The sequence below is a fragment of the Anser cygnoides genome, chromosome 8 (assembly GCF_040182565.1).
Source record: "Anser cygnoides isolate HZ-2024a breed goose chromosome 8, Taihu_goose_T2T_genome, whole genome shotgun sequence".
Classification (NCBI taxonomy): domain Eukaryota; kingdom Metazoa; phylum Chordata; class Aves; order Anseriformes; family Anatidae; genus Anser; species Anser cygnoides.
In genome coordinates this window covers 31,244,102-31,266,953 of record NC_089880.1, presented here as the reverse complement: position 1 = coordinate 31,266,953, position 22,852 = coordinate 31,244,102, and the positions used below count along the sequence as shown (strand labels likewise).

At 51.9% G+C, this 22,852-nt stretch overlaps 1 protein-coding gene across 2 annotated transcripts; it reads right to left on the bottom strand.

The window, feature by feature from the left end:
* Window positions 1-1,337: 1,337 nt before the first annotated feature.
* On the bottom strand, window positions 1,338-22,812 carry PGM1 (phosphoglucomutase 1). 2 transcript variants are annotated; one of them, XM_013176136.3, is made up of 11 exons: window positions 22,422-22,812; window positions 11,356-11,518; window positions 10,838-10,984; window positions 9,541-9,666; window positions 9,119-9,309; window positions 8,540-8,694; window positions 7,863-7,978; window positions 5,086-5,221; window positions 3,453-3,636; window positions 2,964-3,098; window positions 1,338-2,040 (listed from the first exon to the last, which is right to left on the bottom strand). In XM_013176136.3, exons 1-11 carry the CDS (start codon window positions 22,665-22,667, stop codon window positions 1,951-1,953), a joined length of 1,689 nt encoding a protein of 562 aa, XP_013031590.2. In that variant the 5' UTR covers window positions 22,668-22,812; the 3' UTR covers window positions 1,338-1,950. The 2 variants fall into 2 exon arrangements, with proteins under 2 accessions (XP_013031590.2, XP_066858049.1); XM_067001948.1 differs by lacking the exon at window positions 22,422-22,812 and adding an exon at window positions 14,334-14,999.
* Between the last annotated feature and the right edge of the window lie 40 nt (window positions 22,813-22,852).

The following is a 22,852-nucleotide window of genomic DNA, read 5'->3' as shown; positions in this document are numbered from 1 at the left end:
TTTGGGGACAGCCGGGGGCTGCCCAGTGCTCCCAACACCCGATACATTTCAGACTGACCTTCGGCAGCACATTTTCCAAAGACCCCCATCACCAAAGCTCCTCTCCTCTATCCCCTACCACATACCGGGTACTCTGATCCATCCCTGTGCACACAGAAAACAGGCTGGTGGCTTGTTTTCCTTTTTGCTCGGAACGGGAGAAACCCATACGCCACCGCTATTTTTCATTCTAAGCAGGAATCTTTGCTGCCCGTTTGCGGCCAGCTCCCCGAGCACAAGCATTGCTTCCTCAGACGGACGGCACAGGGTTTATTCAGGCTCTCTCGGGATTCTTCTGCCTTGCTGACCTGAACCCACCCAACGCAGCAGCACAGGGCGATGGTGGCAAGGCTCAGCCGGGGCTTTCCCCCCAGCACCGCGTGGCTGCACGGCGGCTCAGGGGACCGGAGCTCCAGCAGCAGGGCTCAGCACACCACGAGCAGCGGCAGCAGGGCGCGGGGGCTTGGTTTTTAACATGCCCTGCACCAAAACAGCTCTGCTGGCAGATCTGTTAGCGCAGATTCAGCAGCAGGCCTGTGTCAGAGGAGACACCTCATCTCTACAGAAGATGAGATAAAGAGCTTTTTGTCAGCACATCTGCACCGACCTCAGAAGTTTTTGCTGGCAGCGTCTCCGGCTAAGGATGCTTCACATTCCTGGCAAACAGAGCTGTTCCCTCAGGGCAGCCCGGGGACCCAGCCCGAATTTGGGCTGTGCTGGCAGTGCTGCTGTGGCCAGACTCACGCCACGGAGCCCAGTGAGGGCAGAGAGCATTGCAGGGCTTGGGTGACAAAGGCATGCCAACCAAAAGAGGGAAGTCCCCTACTGTCGCTCCCACCACTGCAACGACTTTTATTAACACAGTTTAAGCCATAAAGGCCTTGAAAAAAAAAAAAAAAAAACAATAAACCAACAGGGTCTTGTGGATTTACCTGAGGGTATCTGCCAGAGCCCCCCTTGCTGGAGAGCATCGCCTCCGTGGATGAGGGGCTCCAAGGCAGCAGCAGGAGCACGTCCCATCCTTTCCAACCATCCGGTAGGAACACAGCTCGCTCGCAGGGGCTGGCCTCCAGCTAAGGGGCAGGCAGCTGTGTTAGCATCCGACAGCTACAACTGTTCCCAAAGTGACCCCTCTGTGCCCTTGGATAAGATTCTGCACGTTAATGCCTGCAAATCTGATTATTCCAAGAGTCTCACCACGCACGTTCAACCAAACAAGAGCTCATCAAAACAGTCCTTTGCTCTTCAAAAGGGAGCCTGTCACGATGCAAGGAAATAAAAGAGCACTGAGCAGTAAGTGTAGCCCACATCACTTTAATATCCTGCAATGTTTGTTATTGCTTATTTCTGTGGGGAGGGTTTGTTACATTTTTTTATACAGATAGCGTGGCAAAGAGACCAATTTACATAACTGGTTTTTGAAAGGGGAAAAAAACCCACACGAGTAAAAAATACTCAACCTTAATACACAGCTGTTGCTTATTTAGAGACATCGAATTTAAATACAATATATTAACAAGGGTAAAATGCACTTCTTTTCCAGGACCGTTTCCAAGATAGAACCAAAACCCCTGAATTATTGAAGAATTTAGTCTCTTTGTTATTTCTAGAGCCTTTTGTTTAAGCAAAGAAAAAAAAAAAGTGCATATGCTAAACCAAAAGGCTGTGCTAATGAGCACCATACACAGCTTGCCAGCAGCGCGGTGTGACGCAAGAAAGCAGCACAGCAACGTGCGCACAAATTGTTTACAGGGGCTGGTTTTTATTGTCTATCCGTAGCGGTTCAATACCGTACTTAAATACAGAGATAAAATTAATATTCCTTTTACGGTGACCGATTTGACAGCACAGGGGTGACAGGTGCCTTCCCTCACGCGGCATGCTCTCCAGCGCGGTGCCAGGACCAAGCCTTTATGTTATGACAGTCGGGCCGGTGCGGCCGGTTCTTTCGTGAAGCTGTGAAAGTTTCAGTGCGATAGAAATGAGAGGTGCCAGCATGACCTGCAGAGAGGGGAGAGATGGCTCAGAACCGCGGAGCGGAGCAACGCACGCACCCCGCACACGCTGTGCCCACCCTGCCCCTGGCGCCAGCCCCGCACACCCCGGCTCAGGCTCGGTCCCTGCCAGCAAAGGGCTGGTTTGGGTTCTCCACGGGAGCTGCGGGACAGACGGAGGAGCAGCACGCTGAGGCAGGCACCGTTCGACATGCAGGCTTGGAGGGAAAGCCTGCACGCAGCTCCAGGGTTGCTGCTCTCACTGTGTGATACTTCGAGCCCCCCCTTGCCCAAATGGCTCAAGCTGCTCGGTTTAGTTGCTGCCTCCCAGAACTTTTCCCCCCCCCAAATCTTCTTTGTAAAAAACAGCATAAGTTATGCAGAAAGAGTTCAAGGACTCTTTGCTGCAGAATATAAAATGCGGATTCTTTTCTTCCAGTATCTCCTAGAGAGCATTTTTAAATGATGCTGTAAAGAACATGCACCAAACTTAGTGCAGAACAAGTCAGTGTCACCTTAAATGTGACTGCAGCACCCTCTCACCCGCATTTATTTGTTTTAAACAAGTATTTCCTGAATTTTGTATAGGAATGAGCTCATCTTATCCCTAGCAATGCAACATTTCACCTAAAAGGTCAGTTCAGGTCTGCAAGTGTCCTTCCACACCTGGAACCAGCCACAGATGTAACATAAACAGGAAAATTAATGTGCAACTCCAAAGGAAGCCGTGAGGGGTTCTGAATAAGTAATGCTTGTTCCACACAGAGCTTTTTTAAAAGCTATTTGCACTGGGATTAAAGATACCAAAGCTCTTGCTTCCAAAACGCCCAGCGCCTCCACACCGCTTAGTGCTGCCCTGCTTAGGGCCAAGATCTGTGTGCACGAGGAAGGCTGGGCAGCAGCGCTGCCGTGACTCAGAGCAACACCTACCTGGGGGTCTTCGTATATCTTCTGGGCGTCTTTCTCGTAGCTGTCTATGTACAGCCGCACGGTCGCCCCAGCGCTGCCGGTACCGCTCAGCCTGAAGATAATGCGGGAGCCATCGGAGAAGATGAGCCGCAAGCCCTGGTAGGAGAGAAGGGGAGGAGAAGGGCCTCTCAGCCACGCGCCTCTTGGGTACCGAGGCGCTTCCCATGGCACCCAGCGTGGCCATGCCTGACCCGCGCCATCCCTGAGCTCCGTCCTCCCGGGGGAGCTGCAGAAGGCACCTCTGCTATTCACTCCTGGAGGAGCGAAAGCGTCCCTCCTGACCCGCTCTGCGCCTCATGCAGCAAGTTCCCTCACGCAGGCCAGGATCCCGCTGACAAACACAAGGGAGACGCTTTCCCAGGGGTCAAACGCAGTGCTTGGCTTCAAGGGAAGTGTAGACGCAATGGGCAAAACTGAGGTCGTGTTCAGCCCAGGCGGGGCTGTGCCCACCTGGTTCCTGGAGACGCTTCCATCCACGGGATCGTTGTACTCGAAGTTGTCGGCTTTCTCAACCGTGTAGACCTTGTCACCAGACGACAACTGCTTCCCCACAAAGGAGCGGTCGAACATCATGGTCTCCAAATCCTTCATCATTTTATTAGCTGCATCTGCATCCACCTCCTCGTAGTCGTATCTACAACCAGTCACCAGAAAACAGAGATTAGGAAGGTCTGTAATGAGTTAGCAGCGTTTTGTGATGCCCTTGTTTAACAACACCGTGGTCAGCCCCACGTTATGTTTTCTACTCTTAATAGAGAAAAGGAGGGGAAGAAAATAGAGGAGTCATAAACTGCTGCACGGATCCTCCAACACAAGGCTGTGGGACACACTACAACCTATCCCATTTACCATTAGGAGAGATGAAAGCTCAAATTGTGCTGTCTTGTGCTAGCTATGTTAAGGACAGAGGGCCAGACTCCACCAATACTGACTGCAAAGCATTTATTCTAATTCCACTGATAGGATCTCGGCAGGTTCCTCACGATCACAGTTTTGCCGGAGCATCCTAGCTTGTGCTCCCACAGCAAAGCGAAGGGGTGATTGCGGCACACGATAACGTACCGCTGCCAGCTTTGATCTAACGACTGCTTGTAAGAGAGGCAGCAGAGAGCAGCAGCTCCAGCATGTGCTGAAGCGCAAATCAGGACCCGAGACTTTGTACTCTGATTGCCAGTGTGATTTGTGTGGTTTTTATTTGCCCAGCCAGCTTGACGGAGCACGCACGGGCTTGCTAACTTGCCTACCGCTGCACTTTGCTTGCTGCGCAGACATACCTCTGGTGCTAAAAGACTGCCTTTTTATTCTAGGCTTTGGCATTTTTTCCACAGGTTTCAATGCCTTAGATGTATGCTGGCTTTGTGGTGCGAAGAAAAAAAAAAAAAAAAAGGAAGAAAATGAAAAGGCAAGTTCTTTCACTCAGCAATTTGAGACAAAATTTTCACGGAGGTCTTCTAAAGTGAAAGATTTCTGCCTAACGCTCTCCCTCCAGACAGTACCTCCCCTTCTGCTCACGTGCAGCGTAGCTCTTCCCCCTTCCCTTTTCCTCTCCCGTGTCTGCTGTAGCTTAAGTTGGAGCAGTTTGGAACTGGACAGAAACCCAACCAGGTGTTATTTAGCCTAGGAGCTGGATGCCCATCCAGTGATGCAGAGCCATCACTGAAGATACCACAAAGCAGCTTGTAACTTGTAGCCTAAAGAAACACGCTGCTCGAACAGCAAGGGAAAGCCTCCGCTAAGAGAAAAAAGCTACCCTGCAGACACAAAAAATGTACAACCTTTACAGAGCTTGATACTGAGCAGACTGCATTCAGCATAACAAATCCTACGCTGGACACAATGAAAGGCTGAGGTGAATATCCAGCTTTAATCAGCCCAGATACGTTGCATACTGCAGGAAACCGGTCAGGGAGTTTGAAACCGCTGCGAGGGGACACGCAGAGCAAGTGCAACGGGATGGAAACAGCGCTGCGGCAGCCAATGCTGGCGCTGTCAGCACGTGGGGCTCTGCCCCCCTCGTGACGGCTCGCCCTTGGTTGGCCACAGGACAGAGGGACGCGTGAGGTGTCAGCCGTGCTTTCCCCACCTGGTGAAGAAGTTCCTGCCGTACTTCTGCCAGTGATCCTTCATGATGTCCTCCACGCTCTGCTTGCGGGTGGCCAGGATGGAGAGCCAGGCCAGGACAGCCCAGAGCCCGTCCTTCTCACGGATGTGGTCGGAGCCTGCAGAGATCCACAGCAGAAACACGTTTCCCACCTCCTGCCAGGAGAGAGCCCGCGCTCCGGCTCCACCTTGCCTCCTCTCCTCCACCAACCTGGCAGCCGCGCAGCCTCACAAACGGAAGGCATTTCGCGAGCTGGATCCCCGCTGCATTGTTAAAGCGGTTCATGATATCACCTGCTTGCAGCCACGGCCCAAATAAAACGTTCGGCCCCTTTTAACGCACACACACCCGCTCATTGTTCACAGATCCTTAATTCTGCTCCCAAGGAAGCAACAGGGAACGCACACTAAAAAGGTCATCAAAAAAAAAAAAGGCAAACGCAAAGCTCAAGAAGGGCTAACGGCAACCTCCTCGAGCAGCTGTCACGTACCGTCTGCCAAATCAGCACGCCCTGCCCAGCACATATGCTGGCCGAGCACCAAGAAAAATGTCAGCCCTCGCTGAGGAAGCCAAACCCTAACGACTCCGAAATTATGCGGCAACGGAGGGCGCAGCCGCCTGTCGGGCTGCACCCGTCACTGGGGCCAGCAGGCAGCAGCACGAGGGGAGACGTCGCTCACACGGGGAAATCAGCTCAGACTGGCCCCAAAAACCTAAATCACACACGGGATCGAAGAACAGCCCAGAGCACGTCCAACCCAGCCCCCCTGTTCCTGGCCGGCGCGTTCGGTGCCGTGCCCCGCCGACACACAACTTCTCAGCTTCATCCTTTGGGCTTTGGAAAACCTCCGAACGGGCATTACCGAAACCCCAAGGAGCCAGGGTACGGCTGTGAGCACGGCGAGCACGCCCCGGCCGCCCTTTTACCCTCCCAAGAATTGCCAGGGTGGGCGATCGCCCGGGGAGAAGGGCTGGGGCCACGCGGTGCTCGACACAAACGCCACCATTGTGGCCGCGGCGGTAAATCACCCTCACGGTCCCGCGCAGCCGGGAGAGCCGCGCGGAGGTGACGGGGAGGAATGCTACATAAACAAAGAGTCCCATGTGATGTATCAAACTTCCTGCTGGAATAAAATCCCCAAGAAGGCGAGCAGGAATTCTGTCACGTCGCATTACTCTAATTGCTGCCGGACTCCGGTCCCGCCGGCTCGCAGTTTGTTTCAATTTTTACCGGGTCTGTGTGGCTGCTCCTTCACCTCGCTCCCCTTCGGCGCCCACACTCCGTCAGACTCCAAACAACTCCTCATTAACTTGCTGTCAACCAGCCTCCCTCGTCCCTTTTCCTTCTTTAAAAGGTCTTTGCCAGACGGACAAACGCCCTCTGCGGCGCGGGGAGCCCAGCACGGGCTGCCCGGGCCCTTTCCCACTCTGTTCCTTGCAAAACTGCTCCGATCCCCAGCGGCTCTGATGCGATGCGGCACAGCAAAAACCCCAAACCTCCCTCCCAGCCCCTGCTGCCAAGGGTCCCAGTCACATTTATTTGTAAGGCAGAGTCACCTGCTGTGGGATGGGAGAAGCTACGAGCTCACTGCACACGCAACAGAAACTGGGAACAGTTTTAGGGAGCTGCTCGCTAGAGACCCTCTCCTATCAGCAGCTCCGCGAACCCTGTGCTGCTTGTTGTTTGTATTTACCAAAAATGGTGCCCTCTCAGCAGCCAAGGTCCATAAAGTAAACTTAATGCATGCTGGAAACGGTCAGGGCAAGACTCCAAAGTCTTCCTGGCATTTTAGGATGCAAGGCCACTCTTGCTCTGTGAGACACGTAGGAGCAGGCTAAAATGTTTTGCTGAAATACGGGGCGGGGGGAGGAAAACACAGAAGGCCTGAGCCTGAAATCATTCAGCCTAGATTCCCCCAAGCCCCTGCACCTCACGTACCCTCCCGGCTGCCCTGCGGTCCTCAGACGAAGGACGAACAGGATCTCGAGGAGAACCCCGACCAGATAAACCACGGCCTTCGTGCAGGCGCCAGGTGCTGACCTCCCTCGTGCAGGGCAGGCCCCGTTTCCCCCGTCGGGACGCCACCACCACGTGGCGGATGCCGTGGGATGCCTCGGCCTCCCGGGAACGCCGCGCATTTTGATTGAGAGTGAAACCCGCTCACTTCAGCCTCCCTGCACAAGTAACTGCCGTGCGTCACGTGCGCACCCCTAGTAAATTCCTTAAGATGTTCGCTTTGTTTCTCAGTAACCTAATAACTTGCTTCAACTGTTCAAAGGCAAGTGTTAATTTAAACTTTATAAATCATACCTTGTTTTTAGAACAGGAAAATGAGGGCCCTATTAAGCTCAGAGATTTAATAGTGACCTGAAACCTCCCCTAATAAAACTGCATGCTCCAAACCATATTTCTTTCCAGAAATGAAAACATTTAGAAGGTTTTCCTGGCCACCAAGAGTTGAAAAATACATTTAACACTGCACTTAATCCCCATAGACTCAATGACCGGGCTAGTAAAGAGGCCCTTAAACTTCCTGCATATCGACGTATGCCTTCCCAACTAACTGAAAGAGAACTAGCTTTTGCCTGACAAAACTCTCAGCATTGTGTACGCTTCCACCAGGGATTCTTGAAAGCTTTTTTGTTTTATTTCAGAAGCATTAACAGCTACCCACAAAAGATAAATCCCAGGTTACCCAGCAAAAGAATTAAGAGGAGGAACAGCGCCTTCGTTACTGAGCTCAGGAACACCCACTTACCAGTACCAAAACTTTCCTCTCCGCACAGAGACAGTTTGTTTGCATCCATCAAGTTTCCAAAGAACTTCCAGCCAGTTGGAGTTTCATACAAAGCAATCTTTGTAGCGTGGGCCACCCTTCGAAGGCAAGAAGGCTACGTCACACCACAGCTGGGCTCTTAGTGCACCCATGTGAAATAACTGCAATAGGAGCCCGGGTTGTTACCAGCATCTCTTTTGGGGTAACACTGCAGGCAGCTCACGCCTCTGCCTTTTTTTTTGTTTGTTTTTTAAATGAAGAACTGCTCTTTGTGTAGCAATGCTCTCTTTTATCCCGGTGTTACCTTTTGGGAGACGGTTGGGAAGCATAACTAAGGAATAAATACAAATACACAGCTCTTCTAAAGCAATGTGCAGTTGTAGATGTCAAAGCATTTAACAAAGAAAGTATCACTAACAGATTTAAACTAAAAAAAGGGGGGGGGGGGGGCAGTTTTTTGGGCTTATCTATAGAGAAGCAAGAGAGCAAAGAGCAGAACCCAACCCTGCCATGTCCCCAAAGAGGATTTAATGCAGCAGCCCAGCAGTGCATCACCCTGCGGGAGGGCCACGCACTCGCTCCCCACTGCGGGCGCGTGTCCGACCACAGGAAAGGGACAGTCCCTCCCCTCCGCCACCCCGCGCAGAGGCAGGCGCTACCTATCGAGAGCCCCGCTGGTGGGCATGCTCCGGGCAAAGCCGCGGACTCCGGTCTGCTGGAAGTAAGGGATGCTGAAAATATTGGCAGCGATGACGGCAACGGAGTCGGAGGGGTTCACGAAGAAGCCGTGCTTCCCGAGTATCATGTTGCGGTCCTGGTGAGGACAAGAGAGAAACAGCTCATGTCCCTGCTCTGTGCAAACAGGCTGCAACGCAAAGTCGTTCTGCTTCGCAGGCTACGAACCCCGCGACACGGAGGTTTTTGACTGCACTGAACTAAATGTGACGTTTGGAAACGGTTAAATAGCAACACCTCTACAGTATTTCAACCTTCCTGCTGATTTTTCATAACCTTTAAAGCTATTTAAAAACAGTTTGGACTTCATTATTTACACAGTAGCCAACTACTGCCGTGGTGGTGAACTGCAGTGAGTGGTTCACGTCCACCTGCAGTTACAGCAGGGAGAGGAGGGGAAAAAAAAAAAAAAGGTCTTTGCCTCTCTCCTCCTCTGCTGACGTCCTGTCCTGCCCCACGACCGACTAGAGGGCAAACAGATGAACAGAGAGCAGCCCACTTACCCCGTCTCCGTCAAAGGCAGCTCCGAAGTCGTACTCTCCCGTCTTCATGGTCTGCACCAGGTCAGCAGCGTAGGTCAAGTTGGGGTCGGGATGGTGGCCACCGAAGTCCTCCAGTGGGGTGCAGTTCACAGCAGAGTTCGCCGGGGCTCCGAGCTCCTCACACAGGATCTTCTTCACGTAAGGGCCAACAACTGTCAGGGCAGAACGTGGGAAGGAAGCGAGTCAAGCACGGGATAAAGAAGGGCTCGCGCCCCAAGGTGTTGGTGTGACAGCCCCGTGTAACAGGAAAACGGAACGGACGCCTGCCTGACACCTATCCAGGTACAATAGGATTTTCTGCTCTCAAACACCAGCAACAAAGAAGTGAGAGCGAGCTTTCCCTGGGCAGCAGGAGGCACCCGCAGACCCACGGCCTCCCGTACCTCCGTGCATTGCGTCTATGCGAATCTTCAGGTGGTTCTTCCCCGAAAGCAGCTCCTTCAGCGCATTGAAGTCAAAGATGTTCCTCAGCATATTCGCGTAAGCTTCTACCGAGTCCACGATTTCCACTGGAAAAAGAAGAGAGAAACTAACTCTGACCGTCTGAACTTGACGTAGAAAAGCAATTTTGCTCCACGTGGCACTGCGCTGACGGTCCTCCGCGCAAAGGGCCAGGGCTTGGCATAAAGCCTTTAAACACCCCACAGAATCATTTCATAAAGACAATGATAATGGTCCTATATTAAGAGCCGTTTAATTACAGGCTGCCACTGCTAATCGGATTACAGCCCAAACAGAGCGACAGAATCCTGAAGGCAAACATTGTTCCCAGCTCTCTGCTGGTCACTGCCTCCATTCACAGCCCCAGCCCCCCGGACGTCCTTTGAGAGGCCTCTGCTCCACTCTGGTTATGCGTAGAGAGGGATTAGAGGGGAAAAAACATACACAAACAGACTTCCACCAACACGAGCACGAACTGTGCACCTTAGAGTCTGAAAAGGTTGCACCTCTGCAACTAATGGGCCATGTAAAAATAAAAAAAAAAAAGCGAAGAAAAAACTATTTACACAAAAATCCTGGTACACAGAAATGGAGAATGAGAGAAATACAGATTTTTAGCATCTTTTGATTTAATTTTGTTTACAATGAGTGATCATCAGGAGGTTGTGAAAATACTTGTAGTAACTTTTTTTTAAAAAAAAGTTTGGTTTTTTTTTTTTTTAGATGTATTTTTATTTTCACTGCTAACTGACAGAAATCATGCGTGAAATGTCACGGCTTTCCAACTCTCAGACAGTTCTTTTATACATGAAACTCTGGAAAAAGTCAGTTGGAAAGATTAAACACTAACGCCGTAACATTTAATCCGGAAAATGACCTTTAACTGCAGATTTGTCTTTGTTTCCCACATGCGTGTTAACGGGAGCCTTACAGACCAAACAGTCGGATGTTAGTGAAGCTCAGTGGATCAGATTTACCTCCTTCAGTGGAACCTTTTGTAGGACAGAAACAACAGTAGAATTAAAGTATCTAGACAAGGTGAGATGCAAGCAAAAAAAAAAAAAAAAAATAAAAATCCACAGCAACCAGGACAGACAATTTTGCTTGGATTATCCAGCAGCTGAGAAGGAGAGGTGAGAACGGCCGCATCTGTCCTTCCAAAACCCCGAGTGTCCTTTCATAGCAGGTCTACACTAACTTCACCTGCAAAGAAACTTTCCAAGAAGAACAGTCGTTTACCTGTAAAGGGCTTAAATTTGTTCTCCAAATCAAACTGCTGTTTCCCAATGGTGCCCAGGTCCACCTGGAGATCCGGGCAGATCGCGTACTCTTCGATTTTCTTGCTAATTTGGAAAATTTTGTCCGTGACACCTTCAGGAGCAGGACCTACGAGATATAATGGGCGAGAGGGAAGAAGTTAGGGAAACAGACTGCAGAAGTGCCCTTCAGACGTACAGTAGACGACCTGAGATACCTCATGAGGAGAGGAATACTGGGAAGCAAGGGGAGCAGATCAATCGCTCTGGGCATGGACCTACGCAACCTGCTCCAGGTGGCCCTACTTGAGCAGGGGGTTGGACCAGGTCACCTCCAGAGGTCCCTTCTGACCTCGACCATGCTGGGATTTGGTTTTTAGGGGAACCCAGTGCTCAGGCCGCTGAACCTCTGTGATGTCAAGACAGTTTAATCAGGTTCCTCGGTACCAATAAAGAACTGGCAAGTAGAAAGCGAGCAAATAACAGAGAACTAAACCTTACCTCCATTGGCGGTATTGAATTTAATACCAAAATCTCCGTTGGGCCCACCAGGGTTATGGCTGGCCGTCAGAATGATGCCGCCAATGGCCTTGATTTTCCTGATGATGCAGGACACCGCTGGGGTGGACAGAATGCCGTTCTGCCCTATGACCAAGCGCCCGATCTGAAAATTAAAGGGCAAAAGAAACGACTTAAGTCCCAAATGCTAAAAACAGCAAGAGCACCAGACCCCCAAATGCTGGCGACAGGCAAAGCAAAGCCTCCTAAGGAGGCACCTTGATGGCTGGGGTGCTGAAGCAAAGAGCATGTTCCTGGGAGGCTGTGAAGCTCTCTGCTGCATAGTTTGAAGGTCAGCAGCCCACCCCGTTCTGCTGTGCCTTTTTTCCCCCTTTATGAATGTTGCAGCTCAACTGGGAATGGAAGCCTGTGCTGAAGAGCTGAGCTTTCCAGAGCCATCTAAACAAAACAACACAAAACAAAAAAACAACACCCTTTGGCTACGGTCTTGAACTTTGCTTTCAAAAGACACAATGGGATTGAGAGAAGCCAAAGCAAGAGCAAAATAGATCATCATCGCCGCTCCCGTGGGACCAGACGCAAATTCTCTTCCTCGCAGCGGGTCACACACCTCCCTCCCATAAATTTGGTAATATCACCGAGATTAAATCCAGACCGATGTGCTAAGCAGTACAAGGTAATCAGGATCCAGTTCATGTAGTAAAACAGAAGATAAATATTCTCCTGGAAGAACACGCCCCTTACCATAGCCCCCAGATGAGGTGACAGAGATTTAAAAACATACCAGACTACTCCCCACCAGCCAAGGAGATTAGACCCTGTATACGACTGAGGAAAGAGGAGGAATTTCATTCAAAGGCAAGACAAACCAGAGAACAAAAGCCAGCCTGCCTGGAGCGAAGGTTCCTGCGTGGTGCTAAGCCAGCGGCACAGGATGACGGCGGTTCCTGCCCCGCAGCACCACGGGCAGAGACCTGGAACAGCAACTTTTAAACCCCAAGTGAATGCAGCAAGGAGACTCACTTCCATATAGGCTGCTCTCCGATTCGGGGCCCTCCTCAGCTGTCAGAGGTTTTCGGCTGTCATTTCCCAGCAGCCCGGTGCTGATGCCTTCGGGGTAACCACGGGAGAGGCTGCTCAGCCTAGCAGCACGCTGAGCTGCTAACACTCAGCATCTTTTTCGGTTTTCTGGCGTTTCTTATGAGCCAAAGCTAAGTAACGGTACAGAAACACCTTCCACAGGATGCTCCAGACAGCTCCGTTCACCCAACCTGATTCCCAAGGCCATGTTGGGTTATGGCCCCGTGATGCAATCCAGAGCTTCCACCTGGAGTTACCAAAAGCCCCACTAAGACATGCAGCCGGTGAAGGACTCCTGCGGGTCCCCTCCAGCAACACAGGCTGATGTTTTCAGTGCTTTCACACCAAACCCACGTTTTCTAGCTGAGGACGCTGGTGGGCACGGCTCCACTGCCCTCCCATACAATCCGTGCACCACAACACCCTGCACCAGTTACAGCCCCCGAGCACAGAGCTTCCTGTCCATGCAGGTAAGCAGACAAACAACCCCAAATCCCTTCCTTTAACCAAATAACCAGCATTTAAAGCAGGAGACGTGAATCGCCCTCCAGCAGCACAGCGAGCGTGCTTGGCGCCATTCGGAAATCCTGCTGATGCCGCGTTTGCGGAGGTGACAGCACCTGTCCCTGGCACATGCCGATAAAGACGCTTCTGCACATCCAAGACACGACAGGCATGCCCTCCTCGTGCCTTTTTATATTTTAACACATCCTTGGACTCATCCCTTCTGCTCTACAGGGCGAGGTTAGCACAACGCTGCTTAACGAAGTCACAGGTTTCGGCCAGACTACGTCAAAACAGCCAATGAAAAATATCAAACCCAACGGTGGAACTAGATGTTAGCCAGACATGGGCCACGCCGCCGGAAAGAAACGCGGGAGAGAAGCCTCATCTGGTGAAGATCAGCTTAATCTCATCTTTACCATCAGGAAATCTGTCCTGGTGTCAAAAAGCCCGAGCAGCAGGCCTGGCTCTCACTTTGTGCACATTCCCCAGCTCTTCTGCTCAGCCCGTACGCTGACTTAAGTGGAACACATTAATTTGCAATGCCAAAGGATTCTTTTTTTCCAGCCTGGAAAACATGTTGATTTAAGAAAATTCTCTCCTCTTATCTGCCTGCTCATTACAAATTACCCCGTTGTGCTCAAACAAGCTTTTCTGCCAAGCAAATTCCTATGCCACGTCACTTAGCACAAAGTTTTGCTCTGCACTAAGAGATCCAGGACAGACGGCAGAGTCTTCCCTTCTTAAAAAGCAAAAAGAAGCAAAGACACGACCCAAGAGGCTTGCAGCACTTGAACCACGCTGTGCTGCAAACAGACCGGTCTCCTGCTCCGCTTCCAGCACAACCAGAGATCTCTGCAAGGGCTCCCCCTCATTTCTGCTCTCATCTCATTTCAGTTTTCGGAGGCTCCCTGAGTACTTACCTCACGGCCACAGCCTGTACCTGCTGAGAAGCAGCAGAGCCTGCGTTTTGCCTTCTCAGAGCAAGGCTGAAGGAGCTTTTGCCAAGCTGCCACCCCAGGGAGAGCCGTGGCTCTGCCACCTACTCCTCTTCCTACCGTTATCAGGGTTTTACGACCTGATGGAGATACTACGAAGTCCACAAGTGCCAACAGCTGGAGGCACGTCAAACCATGAACCGGGAACGCACAGAAAACGTGGACTATTTATGTTCTTTGCTCCATGTGTTCCCCCATGCTTCTATCCAACTGTACCACTTAAAAGTGAATAAACGGTAATTTCAGCATTACCAGTCGGATTTTCTGTTAAAAAGTTAACCGTTAGCAGTTAGTGACTCATAGTGACTAATTCGTTATGGTTTTCTGCATTTATCAGCTACGCAACCCTAGGAATTTAGTCATTTAACAGTTACCAACCCCGTTGGCTGCAGCCATTTGGACTATCAGTTCCACCGCAGACTTATTCAGGTACCTCCCGTCGCCTCCAACTACCATAGAAGCTCCTTGTCGATCTCTTAGATCTATGGAAAAAAATATACTCTGGATAAAATTCTGCATATAGTTCGTCTTGGATTCAAAATAAAAGGTCTTCTTCCGTAGTCCACTTGTTCCTGGCTTCTGGTCGTTGTAAGGAGCCGTTGGCATGGTCAGCAGAGGCAGAGGAGCGTCTTCCATGGTCTTTTTTCATATAAGCGCATTTAAGAAGTGAATTGTGATGAAATACAAAGGAAAAACTATGTAATTTAAAAAATATCTCAATCTTGACACCAGCAATGGCACACCTACTGGACAGAAGCTGAGTGAAGTTCTTGAGCACCCAAAAATAGCTCCTTGAACATCGAGCTGAACGTGGGTTCTGTAACTGAAGATGTTTCGTTGCACTTGCTGAGGAGGATCAATGTCACGGCGAACACGCAGCTCCACGCTGCTGTCCCAACGGGCAGGAAAAGGCGATTTTTGCCTCCTTCACCACCTTCTGCTCCCTGCAGGCACGGCTCCTCGCCGCTCTGTGCTATCACCCGTCCGTCCACCCGGGTCTCCGTCAGCGCACAGGCAGCTCGGCGCCCCGCTCAGACACACCGATGCGCTGCCCCAGCATTTTTGCCAGCCCAGCAAATCTCCACAGGCGCGACAGGCCCCGGAGGAAAAGCCTCCAGTAGGCACGGCAGCACGCGGCCGGAGGTGTTTTGCAGAGTCCGGCGAGCTAAAGGTCACTCTTAAAATGGAAGGCAGCAGATCTGTTACCCACAGGTCGCTTACACGAGTCCCGCTGCGACAACCTGAGTGCCCCACGGCTCCCTCCCAGATACGGGGACGCCGTCCACAGCGAGAGAGTGGCTCAGCCTTTGCTTAACGGGGGAAAACCCAGCACAGCTCAAAGCCGCGAAAACCACGGTTTCAACCGAATACCCCCACAGGTCCTACCCTGGGCAGCATAGGTGCCAAAAGTTATTAAAAAAAAAAAAAAAACAAAAAACTATCAAATACTTGAGAACACAGCATGATAAAGTTATCGGGTTTGGAACAGCTTACACACAGAAGAGATCCAAATGCCAAGAAGCTTTTATGAGGCATCGTCTCCCTGAGCTTGGGGAAGGTAACTTCAAACACTGGACTGGAATCACGGTCTCCTCCAAACCCCTTTAATAACGCTCAACGTCCCCTGTCCGAGCTGCTGGCAGCGTTTTATGGATATTACTGGAAAACTAGAGACCGTACACTTCGTAATGACTCAGTTCATCCCATTATTAAAAAAGGGGGGGGAGAAAGGAGTTGTGTACACAGCTGGATTGTGACAGTTTACCAAGGCTTCCACAGGACCGTTTCCCAAGGCGCTGCCTCTGTCATTGCTCCAAAAATCAACAGATTTTTCCGAGGGGCAAAGACATGCTGTTATGGCCATCTTTATTTTATACCAACGGCGAGAATGCCTGGGGTAGGCAGCCAGAAACGGTCAGTGTACACTTCATACCTCCACGCTAGTCCAGCATCTGCTATTCCCTATCCTGCAGCTGCGACGCCCTAAATTTCCATGCAAAGGCACAGGTTTCCCTCTAGTGGCACAGAGGACAAAACCCAGCTCCCAAAACAAGCCTCCCACTGAGCAGCCTCCCCGGCAGGGAAAGGCCTATGCAAGCTCTGTCCCTTCTTCTTCCAGCTCCGTGGAAAGCCGTGGCACGCGGGGACACGAGGCCACCCCCCAGAGGAGATGCCCACGCGCTGACCGGGTTGGGAACCGGGCTGTGTGATGAAGTGTGCATGTTCTGGCCATTTTTGTGACCTGGGAGGCACTGCTTGGACAGAAAGGAACGCAGCGGCTCACGGCTCCCTCCCCAAAACTGGGGCAGGATCAAATACACCCGGGGCACCCTTCAGACAGTTCACGTAACCCGGTCTTTAAGTCTTCCTCTCCGGGTAAGCGGCACCAACGCATAAATCGCCTCGCAGCTAGGAGCATGTCCCTGCGATCTGGCCCACGTCTTCCTCGCTGTGGCTCAAGCCCTCCTGAGCTGTAAGAGAACAAATTGAGCACAACCCTCTTCCTGACAACTTCTTGCACGGTAAAAAAAAATCCTTAACTAACAGAGTTTGAGCATCCTCTCCTTTCTACAAGAAACAATCCCAATTTCCTTAACTTTCCCTCGCGGCCACACTGCCTAGGTGCCTCACTCCCCACATTCCCCCTCCGAACAGGCAGCCTGCCCCAGGCAGGGCTGTTTGCTCACGTGGGTCCCCGTTTACAGTCCTGCACTTCAGACACGCAAGAGCAGAGTCGAAGCCATGAACTGTTGTCCTTTTATCGTTAACCGAAGTCAAACAAGGCTATTCTGAGAGCCCTTAAACTTCAGTGAAACCTTGTAGAGCACGCAGCCCCTCCCTCGGCTCGAGATCGCTGGCCCCTGCCCCATCCCCGCTCCCTGCACGAGCTCGGCCACCTCTCCTCCTCCCACCCCATCCTACGCTGTGACATTCAAAATAGTTGGGGGAGAACACTACACAGAATCCAAGCCAGGTATTTTGCAATTGTTTCACAGCCTTCCTTTAAAGCACGAAGCGCGTTTCCCCAACTCCTGCCCGCAGCAAACCTGTGCCCTGCTGCTTGTGCAATCCCGCTGGAGGGGCTGGCAGCCCCGATGGCCCCGCGGCTGACCACAGCCACGCACCTTCTGCCTGATCACAGCCTGCTGCCGGCGTGACGTTTGGCACTGCCAAGATAAATGGAGGCAAAGTAAAATAAACCAACCGCGAGCCCGTCGGTTATGCAACTGCACGAGCTCTGCTCGCGAGATTCTTTGTTTCCGTAAGAATTAATTAAAATGTAGTTTTTTTGAGGCGGAAAGGGAGAGAGGCAGAGTGTCTGGCACCATGCGGACAGCCTGAGCACGCACACAGGCACCCACGTACGTGCCGGTAACTCCAGAACTGAGACGTGCTGCTCTGTGCTGACCGTGCACCCCGGTGAGGATCGGGGAGAAGCCAGGTGGGGGCAGAAAGCAGATTCCTGACCCCCTGGGAAACAAGCTCTGCAGGGCTAGGGGGGAAGCTACCACCTGCAGGGCTGCTGCGGCCCCCACGAAGGGCTCCAGGTTTGTCACGCCGGCAGGGGCTCGTCCCCCCCCTTTGCCAGAAGGGGAGCACACAGCCACAGCCACGACTGCGAGGGTTTCTGTCCAAAGGTCAGCTCTGCAGCGCACACCCGAGCCTGCCCGTGACCGCGGGCTGCCCTGGCGTTCGCTGCCCTTCCTGGCACAGGGGCACGGGAGAGGGATCGCAGCCGGTTTACCTCCCGCAGGCCCACCCGTGAGCTGGGGATCCCGGCCCCAGCCCGCCGGGAGATCGCCCCTGCCCCTGGATCCCGACGCAGGGGCTTCGCGTGGAACAGCGCGGATGGGAGGGGAGAGAGAGGGGGATGCACGCGGAGCTTTTCTCACAAACTTACACCGTGCTGGCAAAGCTTCACCTGCAGGCAAGGAGCAGGTAAAGCACAGGGGTAGGGAAGGGCTGGGAGTGCTGTGCAAAGCTCACCCAGCCCCTGCCCTGGGCAGGACCAGCTCTACCCAAACCATTCTTGCTAGACGTTTTCCCGGGCAGACATTTAATGACCACCCCCAGGCAAGGCACTCTTTCCATTAGTATTAAGCTTCCAAAAACGCTTTCTAACGTCTAGCCTAAGCCTCTCCTGCTGCAATTTTAATTCTTGCCCAGTCCCCAGCTGACCAGAGGGCGATTTGTTACCTTCTTCTCTGCAGCATCACTGCAGACAGCAAGCGTTTTTCCCAGCTCTGGGCTAAGCTGAGTCTCCCTGTGCTTTCTGGCTGGCCACACGTGCCCGACCTCGGGATCTCTCTGCTGCTGCCTGCTGGAGCCTCCCCCAAGCACCCCGCGTCCTCCCCAGGGGTGTACCCACACCAGGCACCACGCTCCCGGTGAGACTATTTCCAGTTTTATTTCCAGGTTTTTTCTGAGTTCATCATTTGAAGCATTAACGAATATTGCTTAGCTCTGAGATGGGAGGGCAAGGAGCCACCGCAATGCCTTCCTGGAGCTGGTCTTGCACCAGCTCAGCCTGGCTGTGAGGCCTGCAGGCATCTGCTGAGCTCAGCTCACCTAACCCGGACTTCGGCGTGACAAAGAGGAGGCGTCAGGCCCTGCGCGGCTGCCTCCCAGCGCAGCCAGAGCTGAGGCGTCTGCTTAGAGTCACTGCTCCAGGAGATTACGGTTAAGCCCCTGTTAGCGTGGATTTCAACACTCCGGCTGCTGGATTTGCAAAGATTAACTGCAAAGCACCCTGGTTCTTCCCTTCAGCCGGGGTTTCAGTACCGTAGAGGATAAAATTCCAAAAAGCCACCGAACCTGGACAACCTCACCACTGCCTTAATAACCTTCAACTGTGAACTGATACAAACCACTGAATGTGAGAGGCAAAAAGAAGGTAAACCAGCGTAAAAATAGTCTCCAAGCTGTAGGGAGCTGCTGCACGTATGGTTGTCTTCTAAACCCCACCACAATCTGGAGCCAGGACGTACCTGCACGGTAACGCTGACTGCACGCTCGGGCTCTAACTCCTTACTTCAGATACCAGACCTGACTTTCCTCTTCTGCTTCTGAGAAAAACAGCAACGTAACAGAGACCAGAAACTGAGATTTCTTATCGGCCTGTAGGATCTAGCATCACTGCATACAGGACTGGTTCATAGGGTTTGCTTTTTTGGAGCACATTTCTTCACCATCACTTGAATTTGATGTTTTAGTACCAGGAGCTTTTACTAAATGGGAAGATTTGAACCTGAGGACTGACAGAGCCTGTTTTTTAGGGTAACGTCGCTGGCTGCTAAGTGGATGAAGGGCTGTAAAGCAACAGGACTGAGGCTGACCTCACAGTATTGTGCAGAATCAGGAACAGCACAAAATTAAAACGGAGCAGAGCTACCAAAGTAAGCTACAACAGAGCCCTGGCAAATAACGAGCTGCTGAGCAACGCAACAGAATTTAAACACTTGGTTTCCCTGGGATAATTGGGTGGGGAAAAGCTTAATAGCAGCCAAGCCAGGAAACCAAACTTTCTGGGGCAGAGAGCAGTATTTCTAACAGAAGTACCGTTTTGTCCTGCAGCAGTAAAACAAAACCAGGCTAGCATTTAACATGCAAAGCAGCGCCTGGCATTCAAAACACCTTCAAGCAATTTGCTTTAATGCAGATACCTTGCAGCACTTTGAAATCTCTTTATTTGAGAAGGAACCAGGGGCACGGTAAATTTGTTGAATAGCAGGTGACAACGTTAGCGAGTCAGCCTGATCCTAGGTACGTGATCAGATGTAGGTATGTAACCTCAGCTCTGTAATTTGTGCCTGCTTCTGACTTAAAGCTATTGCACAGCCACAATTCTACTCCAACAGCTGACGACTGGAGCTTTTACACCTTATTCGTTAATTAAGGAGTCAGACTTGCTAACTATGTGGGAAAAAAATAATAAAGGATGCTTGGCACAACAGACCAAAACAAAGCAGGAAGGCTACGCCGGCTGCCAGCTGAGAATGGCGAAACCAACAACGACTATTTCAGTTTACTTTCATACAGGCAAACTTGTAAATAAGGTAAACACTTGTTAATCACGGAACTACAAATTGAGGTGTTGCTATTCAAATGCCAGTATTTAGGTATATATTAACCATTCCAGATACAGACCAAACTAAAACTCACTTTTTAGTATCCTCGCCTTTTACTTTGTAAAACTAACAATCATGAACCGTACTCCTGTTTCTCCTGTGGCTTTGAGAGGACCACTCAGCCAGATCTTAAAGGCCGAGGATTTTAAAGTAGTGACCCCTTCACCTCTTACTCCCTAGGACCAGAAATACGGCTCTCCAGCACTGCTTTGGCACAGGAGGTGGGCTGGCCGCTGTTAGACAAGTGAGTGCATCCTGGTACGACATACCTTGGTGATCAAAACAAGCAGAAAGGTTACGTTAGAAAGGCCCGTAGCCCAAACTTGGCTTTATTATATCTTTACTCCCTACTACTTGTTTTTCAGTTTTACCACGTTCTTAGTATCCAGTGGACCTATACAGTGGATCCCCTTGCATGCACTGTAATAATCACTTCCCTACAGACAAAACAGCACTCGTGCTTTGGGTGTCCAGTTTTCCTCTATATTATTTAGTATTTCTCACCATGAGATTACGGAGCCTTCCTCTGAGACCTGGCTGCTGGAATCAGGAGACCCCCGCAGGCCCCAGCGCTCAGGCCAAAACAGTTTCCAGGAACCTGCTGCCATGTGTTTGCAGCACGCTTTCTTACACATTAACCGAAGGAGGTCACCCTTCTCTCTGAAGGGTGGGTGACCTCCAGTTACTTCACATCCATTACGAAGAAACAGGATTTTCATAGCTACCACGGTGCAGTTGAGTAAGAGCCTACCAGAGAACTAGCACTTGCGATTACAGAGAAAAACCATGAAGCAAGCATCCCCTAACCACTCCAAAACACAAAAGCAAATGCATAGAAATTCATTAAAAACAAGCATTATGCATTGAATAAAGACACTTTCTATCTTCAGTTACCTCATTTCTTGGGACCTGATGGTTTTGCCACACTCGAGTATTGCATTGCCAAACTTCGTTTAAGCCTGTGCAATTCAAACTTAGCCAGCAATTGTCACAGAATCACTGGATTGTCACAGGATTGTATCAAGCTTTCAATATCCCTGCACTCTGCAGGGCACTTCACCGTGCCTCCTTCTGGTTCCTTACTCAGATTTATATCTGCTCTTCAGTTATTAAAGGATTTGAGGGGTAGTTTTCTCATTTCTTTAATGAACCTTTGAGGTCTTTTTCCCCCTCTTTTTTTTAAAATAGGATACTGAAATCTATGATTTTGCAGCACTTCTGACCTGCCAGTCCTCCTCATATTTTCCAGGGTGGCTGGGGAGGGGGGAGTTTATTTCATGGCTCCCTCCAGCACTCCAGAAAGCCCGCACCACTGTCTCTATTCTGCTACAACAAGGGCATAAAGAACCCTGCAAGCAGATGAAGCAGATGACTGGCAGAGCTGTCATATCACTTAATTTTTGCTTGAAGAAGTCTAACATTTTGTCTCAGGCCACGGCCGTTTCCTTGCTTTATAAATTAACGATTCAGAACGAAAAGCTTTTAAAGTAAAACTTCCCACTTCGTATAGCAGTGTCGTGCCTCTTAACCCACTTATTCACCCACCTGCTTTCTCCTCCCGTTTCCTCTTGCCTTTCCAGAACATTTCTCTTTCTTCAGAGCCAATTCTGCCCTAGCGCTTGGAAGCAACTTGGACAAAACGCCGCAGGCCAAATGCCCGCTGGTGAGCGGACCCCTGGGCGCTGCACGGCCACAAGCACAGGGCTCGAGCCCCTCCTGAGGGGTCCCCAGCTCAGCCACAGCCTTCGGCGCCTTGCTCGCTGTGGGGCTGAGGCGAGGTGCAGGAGGGGAGCTCCTCAGGCCCTGGCGGGCCACCATGTCCCACGACACCCGCACCAACCGGGGCTGAAGCCCCACGTCCCCCAGCCTGCTCGGTCACTGGGACCCAAGGTGCTGTCAGCGCACATTTCAGCCCCAACTCTCCTCAGAGCTGATAAATAAACCAGCGCCGGCCGCTTTTCTGCCAGGGAAGGCTGCATCGACCGTGTGTGCTGGTGCTGTCAGGGGGCGCGGGCTGACGGCTGGGCACCCACCCCGGGGCACAGAAGGCACATTTCTGCACGGCTCCAAAAGGCACTCATCCACTTCCTTATTCCGTCAGAAAGCAGCGAGCTCAAATTTTTGCCCCCAGGTGGCCTAGCCGCGCTTTTGCCCCCTTAGCTTTTACAGACACCGAGGCGCCCGATTTCTGCCGGCGCAGCAGGCTCCCCCCCAGCGCCTGACGCTGCCCCCCGGCATCCTCAGCTCCGCTTTTCTGGAGGAGGCCGGATGGCAGAGGAAGCCTCCCTCCTCCTCCTCCTCCTCGTCCCTCCCGGGCTCGGCCCCGAGCCGCACGTACCCCGTTGGCGGCGGCGATGCGGACGATGAGCCGGATGGCGTCCCGCATGTAGTAGCGGCCGTCCCCCCCCACCACCAGCGTGGCCTCCTGGCGCTCGGCCGGCGGCAGGGTGGCCAGCACGCTCTGGATGAAGTTCTCGGCGTAGTGGGCATTGCTCTGGAAGACGGAGACCCGCTTGCGGAGCCCGCTGGTGCCGGGCTTCTGGTCGCCGTACGCCTTGGTCTTCACCGTCACGATGCGCACCATGGCCGGCAGCCGCTGGCAGTTCCGGGCCGGCCGCGGGGGGAGCGGGCTGGGCTCGGCACGGCTCGGCTCGGCACGGCCCCGCTCCACGCCCCTTAAAGGCGCAGCCGGGCTGGGCTGGTACTCTTCGGCCCCTTTCGGCTTCCTTCAGCACGGGTCAGGCCCGCGCAGCCCGGCCCGCCGCTCTG